The following is an 8547-nucleotide window of genomic DNA, read 5'->3' on the forward strand; positions in this document are numbered from 1 at the left end:
TCAAATTGTTTCGAATAGAAATATTCTATTTGATTTGATTTCTGCTTGAGTCAATTGCTTAATCGATTTCTCAATATCTAAATTCCATTGCACCCCAACTTTATGATTTTAGGAAATTATTCAATTGACACTCTCATTCTAACTTTCCTAAGGTTGAATACTTATTGTGCCAAGAGACTCCATGTCTCTAGAACTGTTGGTGCAAACAGACACCAAATACTTAAATCAGTATTTTGATGTATGATAAAAAATTTAAAAATAATTATTTTATGATTAAATATATGTGTCAAGTGTGTAAGATACCAGAAAGTTTGACAGGATATATTGTAAGAACAATGCGTGGCAGTTCAACATGAATTGGTGCCAATAAAAAGTCCAAATGAACCAAAGTGGGTTGGACATTTGGTAAATAGAGATCAGGATCAACTGAGTCAAATTAAAGTGGTCTATACATTTGGCAAAAGAAAAAAAAGTCTAAGTAGGTTAAGAAAAATTGAATACTAGGTATATAAAAAGTCTTAGCAGTTTAAGGACGATAAAATACGAGACAAAATAAGAAGTCCAGGATAATACCTTTTGACAATGAAGGTTGTCAAAGGAGCGACCTTTGTTTTGGGGCAAACACAAAACTTAACTAATAAATCAATAGGTGTTTTGAAATTAAAGGTTTTTCCAGTCAACTGTGTTGTAAAGAGATGCTACGCCATATTTAGCGTATTTCCAATCGACTAAGTCATAATCTTAAGTAACTAAATACTTCACACGTCACATTTACATATTTTATATACATTTTGAATATTTTAGATTATTTCATGATTAACATGAAAAAAAAGGTTAGTCAACTAAATTAGGAGCCGGGGCAAATAAATATGAAATAATAAATACAAATATTTTAAAAAGTTAATAACTTAAATTAATCTTAGTTAGTTGATGTCATTGTACTGTAAACGCATAATGTCATCAAGTAATAAAAATATCATCCACTGAGATCGTATTGTTGAATATCAAAATACTTGCAAATGATATTAGATGATCAAGCAAAGGTATATTGTGGAAAGAGAAATAAGAGCAATTAAACAGAAATGATGAAAAAGCTAATTCAAAAGGTAATTCTAGGGTTTCAATTTGACTACGATGAATGTTGACGAATGCACCTCTTCTATTTCAACGTATGATTATATTGAATGGATTTGTCCTAAAGTAATTGAATGTGTCTATGGGAGAAGAAAAGAAAGAAAACACCGATGCATCGATCCTAATTGCAACTCATAACAGTATGTGAATTAGAATAGATCTTTTAAGTTCGATGGTAAATCATGAAAGTCTTGAAAGAGTTCAATTACTTTCATAGTAGTCGTGCTAGGGTACTCTTTTTGGGCAAAACTCCTATCACTAGAGGAGCACGATCATCTAAACACTACCCTTACTCGGAGAGGAATTCTCAAGTCGATTCTAGAGGTCAGAATTAGGGTTCATCGAGAAGTATGTCTCCTATTCTCTATGGATCCAATCGTATGTTTATATGCAACAATATCAAATTAGGGTTCATCCCTTAGTTTATCCCAATGAGGTTACTATCCAACTTAAATCCAACAACATAGATGAATGAAAAGAAACAAACAAGAAGCAATCAAGAATCATATGCATCGTTAATGAAAAGAAGATCAATGCATTATTTCATCAAACATGACACAAGTTACTCTCTAATCATAGAATTAGGGAAACTAAACAATATCATAGAATTAGGGAAACTAAACAATGGAGTTACAAGCCAAAAATATCATTTTACAACTAGAAATAAGAATTAAGTTTACAAGGAACTCCGTTGTAGACGATATCAATGTCTTCGAAAGAATGCGCTCCTTGATGACAGACTAATCTTGAAACCTAAAAAATGACTCTCTCAAGTAGGGTTTCTATCGCAAACCCTAGATGATTTGTATGCCTCTATGTGATTTTTATAGGGTTAGGTGGCTTGGTTTTTAATGGAACCCTAAGAAAAAGGAAAAAACGACTACATGTGCCACATTCGTGTGGTCTCCTAGTTGACACGGTCCAGCGACAAAGTCTAACATGACCGTGTTGGATGCTGGAACTCTCTTTGTTGCTCTGTTTGCACGCTTTGCCTCTAAGTATGGTACACGATCATGGTATGAGACATTAAACTAATGACTCATATATAAAATTTTTTGATAGAGTGATATAAAAAAAAGAAGAAAAACTAAAGTAACTGAAAATTAAATTTAGATTCATTCTAGAAAAGTCAATGATAGTTATATATTTTTTAGACCAAGAAAAAAAATAAAACTTACATATAATATTTATTTACATAAAAAAAAACTTGTGACCGAGTCCCAAGGAAAATTATATAAAAAATTATAGAAAAAAATATGTTAAATATTGTATATTAAAATAATTAAACATGAGATTAAAATGACAAGAGTGAAGGCTCTAGACATATTAACAAAGTATTTTTTTTTAAATGAAATTAGAGTTACATTAAGGAATACATCTAAGTGTATATCTTTTTACATTAATGCTGAATAAGCTCACTAGATTCATCTAAGACAAGTTGTCATGGTGGATGTTATTTGTTGATAATTATTTTAATCAATGAGACACATTAAGAAGTAAATTTTAAGCTTAAATCTCGGTAGAAAAATACTAGAAGTAAAATGTTTTAGATTTAGTAGAGTAAAAATAAAGTACACAGAATTTAAATTTAGTAGTATTAGATATAGCAAAATAATTATTAAGATAAGAGATGACTAATTATCTATAACTAAGAGCTTTAAGTATCTAAGATCGTTTTTGTAAAAAGATTAGAGAGGTTGATATAGATGTTTTATTTAGGATATAATTAGGATAGTTGAACTAGAGGAAAATATTAGATGTATTTTTTTATAATCTAAAGGTACTTCTAATAAAACTTAAAGGGAAATTTTATAAAATGATGATTAAATTTGTTATGCTTATTAGAATTGAATGTTGGGTATGCTAAGGTAGATATGTGAATATACGAGAATAGATAGGATAATAAATGAAAATATTAAAGAGAAAGTAAAAATTGCACTTATTAAGAAAAAACTCCTAGAGAAGCGATTAAGATGGTATACATATGTACTTGAGCGACTGATAAATACTCTAATTTAGGTGATATAAGATTATGATAAATATACATTTTAATTGAAAATGAGAATGATAAAAGAAGACTTAATAATAATAAAATTTATTTAAATATAAACGAATATATAATAGAAGATTAAGACCCATCTCATAAGAGAATCTATATATAGCTTTACGTGATAGAATAAAGGTTTTGTTGGGAATAAAAATTAAATTGTTGTAATTATGGCTATATATATATATTTTTTTGCTGTCTATTCTTCTCCTTTCTTTTTTTGTTTTTTGTTTTGTCGTTTCCTAATGATCCACTGAGTGTCATAATAAACTATATTGAACTGAAGGAGTTTACACCACTTTTGTTAGCTAAAATAAGAACAAAGCAACATTGACTTAAACATAGAGTACGTAGAAAGATCATAAACATTAACAAACAAGATTATAACAGCCCGACAAGTTGCTACTTCATGCTTCATCTTCTTGATCACTAGAGACATCTGTTGGAGAATCAGTAGAGAAATCATCACTAGAGATATCTTTCTTATATCCTGTATACACGCAGGTTTTGATTTTCTGACACATTAATTCAACGTTGCCTGTCATTTGAACATTCCGACAACCTACTATATCAAGATAAATAAGCGCAGTGCAGTTCGTCAAGATCGCCACCAACCCATTATTGGTGAATTTCCCATATGAAAGCTCAAGCTGTTTAAGTCCAACCATATTGTTAGCTATGGCCATGGCTTCCCCTTCGTCCACCATGGAAGGTAAACCATTCTCTCGGGTTATCCCAGGCGGTGACATACTTCTCCTCAACAGAGCTAAATTCTTGCAGTTCTTTCCGAGTGCTTCGATGCCTTCGGAGGTGATGTTGGCACAATAACTAATGTCCAGAAAAGTGAGATTAGAGAGTAAATTTGCATGCTCCTTTACCATTTTGTCAGTCACAAAACTCTCTCGCATTTCAAGCTTGCTAAGCAATCTGCAACTGCAAAAATACAAAAAAAAAAGAAACAAAAAACAAAATAAATGCAGAAATACGGCTAAACCAACCAAGCTCTACTCTAATCAGAGAGATGCATGTTAAAACATAACATATTCTTATAGGGAATAGACTTTATAATCAGAGAGATGCATGATAGCATGTTAAAACATAACACATTCTTAATTATTGGGAATAGACTTTATAATCAGAGAGATGCATGATAGCATGTTAAAACATAACACATTCTTAATTATAGGGAATAGACTTTATAATCAGAGAGATGCATGATAGCATGTTAAAACATAACACATTCTTATAGGCTATATCAGAGAGATGCATGATAGCATGTTCTGCCTCAGCTCCCAAGTCCTTACGTTTCTTAATCCTAAAATAAATGGATAAATCACAGAAATAATTGTACACACATAATTCAGGTCAAACTCAGTTCAACTTGCTATTGATGAGAAGTGAACAAATTTCATGCATGTAATAATTACCTACATGAATCCTCACGTTAATTATATCCCTATTTATCATGATAAGTCTTCGAATTGACACCTCTGTTTTTGGATATGAAGAGTACTCATCGCAAACCACTGCAAAGTTAACTCAACCTATTGGGAAAATTAAATGCAAGAAACTCTTATTCCGAAGGAGACAACCTAGGAAAGAAGAGAACCAACATAAAGTCAGTATGAAGGACCATGAATCTTTGACGAGGAACAACTATGAATCGGACACAGAAAGTAACACAAGAGGAAGCATAGATTGTAAATCGAAGCTAATGAGATAAATGCCCTGAAATCACACTCCACATGCATGAAAAAAACGAGCGAACATCAAAATTAGAATGTACAATGGACACTCCGATCCGTGGGTATAAGAAGCACTGGTTCATCAGGGAAGCATCGATCGTAAACCAGAAGAGCCATATGCTATGGAGCAGAGATACAGGAAAGATTAACGAGACGTGAGTAAAGGGGGTAGGTAAATACAGCAATGCGGTGTGGGCGAATCCGGAGTCTCCAAGGTAGTAGACGGAGAGGCGGCGGACGGTGCCCCTGCTGCGGTCCACGAGGTGGCCAACGACGAAATCAATGACATCGGTGCGCTCGACGCGGAGGCACCAGTTTGCCAAGTCGACGACGGACCAGCTGTATGGCTCCGCGAGTACGTCCCGCCAAGAGCGGCAGACGAACGACATCGTCCTCGCCAGCACGTCCGCCGGCATCAGTGAAAATATGAGCGCAAGCAGTTCCGGAGTCAGCTCCGCCCATCTACTCTCACCCCTTGGTTTTCCGCTGCCGAGCGCTTCTCGGGGTCGCTTCTCCATCGACAGCTTCCACGCAGTAGCTGAAACTGAAACCGAAACCGCAACCTCGAAAAGGGCTTCTGGTGGAGAATTGTAACTAATAGGCGAATGGCAAGCTAGCCGGGGTGCCATCTGCCGACTCGTGTGCTAGGGTTACCATCAACGGAGCCAAATGGAATTTTAACAAAACTGCACCTTTACGCCTGGTAGCACATCCCCACACATAGGTAATGATATGGGGCGTCTCGTATGCATCCTGCGTTCTGCTCTCTAACGTCTTCCAAAAACGTAGCCATCGAGAAAAAAACAAAAAAGAGTTGTAATTGCTAAAATATTTTATTTTCTTAAAATTACTTTAAAAGTAATGACATTATATGTCCATTCATTATATCGCTAGACTAAATTAAATTATATGTGATTTACACAGCTTCTGAAACGATAATTTCGTAGAATAATTTGTAACAAAATAGATGACTGGATTACGAATTTTAACGATGAAATTTTAAATTTTACAATTAAGCCATTTTTGAATAAAATTCAGCTCGTATAACAATGGGTGATAAAATTATAATATAAATTGGGCAAAAGTTAAAAGGATTTTCCTTTTATTGGAATCGTGGTGGCCTGTTTTATTTATTATCAAAATGTCTTAGTATATTTTTATTTCTAAAAATAATTTTATTTTTGATAATATTATTCATAACTGCTACATACTTATAATAACTATGATCTCATAATTAATATATATATATATATATATATAACAGTTGTAATTTTATAGTAATGATCCGTATAAATTATAATGAATTATAACTGTTATAATATAATATTAATTATTAAGTAGTATCCATATTGTAGCCTGTTATAATCCATGGTTGCTATAATATTATCGAAAATAAAAGTTTTTTTCAAAAACAAAAATATATTGAGGTGGGATAGAATGTTGTTTTGACAATAAATGAAAAATATTTTTTAAATTCTAATAAAAAGTTGTATATTTTGTTTACTTAAATAAATTTTAAAATATTTCGATTATAATTATTTTTTTATCTATGTACTTGAGAATAATTTTGAATTTTTGAACAAGTTAATTACTTTTCAAAAACACAATTATTTAATATTTATCTTTTAATATTATGAAAAAACATGATCGTGATTTATTAGAAATTTGCTAATTTGGATAAGAATATGGTGGATGATGTTAAATTCAAATAATTTATTCAATTGAAGCGTTGTTATATATATATATATATATATATATATATATATATTACCCCCAAAAATTCACAAGTCATCCTTAAAAGAATATTTTGATCAAAAATTTATTTTTTTAATGCTTAATGCACACTGCACTGATCTTGAAACTTCTTGGATCACTTGATCATAGAATGAATTTTGAGATCACTTAATGAAAATTTGATTTTTCTTGTGTTAATATTTGTACCTCGTGTCCCTGCCCTTCTTTTATAGTCACTTGTTGACTATTTATTTGACACATATCTAGTCGCTCGAAAGCCTTCTAATTGCTTGAAGTATTGCTGACTCAACTATCCATATATGATCCTCATGAACTTTGGATCTTATTGAATCGCCTAGATCATCTACAGACTCCTAGAGCTTGGTCAACTCTGATCCATTGATTGCCTCTCTCAGATCTCTTTACCTGACCTCTTGCTTGAACTTTTCAGATGCCTGGATCAGTTCGGGTCACCCAAAATCCTAGTCACAAAAGATTGACGTCTTGACATGGTCTGATTAGTTTTATATCCTTTACAAGGTTGGTTACTTATCCATTTTGCTATTTCATTGTCTACATACGATCAGTATGTTAGTCATGTTATGATTATAATAGAGTCTATGTTTTGAAACAAACATTTTATTAATATTCTTCTACATTATTAAATAAAGTGTTGCATATTCATTGTGGCAAAAGGTGAAACGCTTGCCCCCAGTGCTTCCGTCGTACTCGACCCAAGACCATCACAGGAAAAGTAAATCACAGCATCCGAACGGATATGTGACGGACAAAGTGTAATACAAGGAAAAAAGATTTATTCTCCAACTACCCCGAGGATCGACCCTGTCGTCTCATTGTGGCAAGTTCCACCACATACCAATCCAGATGACTCACGGGGTCAAGTGTTGCATATTCATGATTACACAGCTTGGTGTGCCCTTCTTGAGCATTATTTATATTTTCTATACAGAGATGAATAATATTTGAGCAAAGAGACTCTATTTGAGCAAAGAGACTATCTCTCGTAGAAGTCGGATACATCCACGTCTAAACATAATAAGAGCAAATGCCTAAATTAATTGCACCAAGATCATGGTGTATCTTCAAGTGAACAGGGGTTCTAGCTTATGCCATAGGAGAGTAGCACATCACAAGATAATGTGGTCAATTCTCCTATTCTAAATGAATCAATCGATATTATTGTTTCCTGAATAATGAGAGTTCGACTTTCACTTAGGATATATTACATTTGAGAAGTTCAAACTATTTCTAATGTTAGGTCATCCATCATAATCCATCCACGCTTCCTATTTTGAAAATTTCTATAGGATCAAATTAGTCACTTCAAAATTAATAATCGGTCACTTTCAAAATTAGTCAGATTATCATAATTGAATAATTACCCAAAAAACCAAAAAGTAGATACTATTGCTAGTTGTAAGAATAAGAAACAAAAAAAATCACAAAGTGATGAATCACATTATCATGATCAATTTTGGAAGAAAATGTTTTCCATTACTCTAAATATTTAGACATAATTTTTAAGAGTCAAATGGTCAACTGTAATAAGACTTGAGTTGGTGTATATTGTAAAATCTGAAGAAAAGGTCTACTCATCAATCATAGTAAAAGGTGACTCCAAAGTCAAATTTATCACATGGACCTTGGAGTGCAATTTAAAAGGCTGAAAATGTGCGTCTTAAGTGGATCTACAGACGGTACTTAGCAAATCCGAATATGTACTTATTAGAAATCCAAATAGCATACGTAAAATTCATAGCCTAACATGGATCACATGCCACAAGTTAATCAAAATTTGATATTGTAACTCTTCACATATCATTAGAAGATCCAAGGAAATTAACAAAATGGAAATTGCAACACATC

At 32.6% G+C, this 8547-nt stretch overlaps 1 protein-coding gene across 1 annotated transcript; it reads right to left on the reverse strand.

The window, feature by feature from the left end:
- Positions 1-3450: 3450 nt before the first annotated feature.
- Positions 3451-5486, reverse strand: LOC121990594 (F-box protein FBW2-like). The gene is made up of 2 exons (XM_042544705.1): positions 5107-5486; positions 3451-4114 (listed from the first exon to the last, which is right to left on the reverse strand). Exons 1-2 carry the CDS (start codon positions 5442-5444, stop codon positions 3589-3591), a joined length of 864 nt encoding a protein of 287 aa, XP_042400639.1. The 5' UTR covers positions 5445-5486; the 3' UTR covers positions 3451-3588.
- Positions 5487-8547: the final 3061 nt, after the last annotated feature.

Source organism: Zingiber officinale, chromosome 6B, assembly GCF_018446385.1.
Source record: "Zingiber officinale cultivar Zhangliang chromosome 6B, Zo_v1.1, whole genome shotgun sequence".
Classification (NCBI taxonomy): domain Eukaryota; kingdom Viridiplantae; phylum Streptophyta; class Magnoliopsida; order Zingiberales; family Zingiberaceae; genus Zingiber; species Zingiber officinale.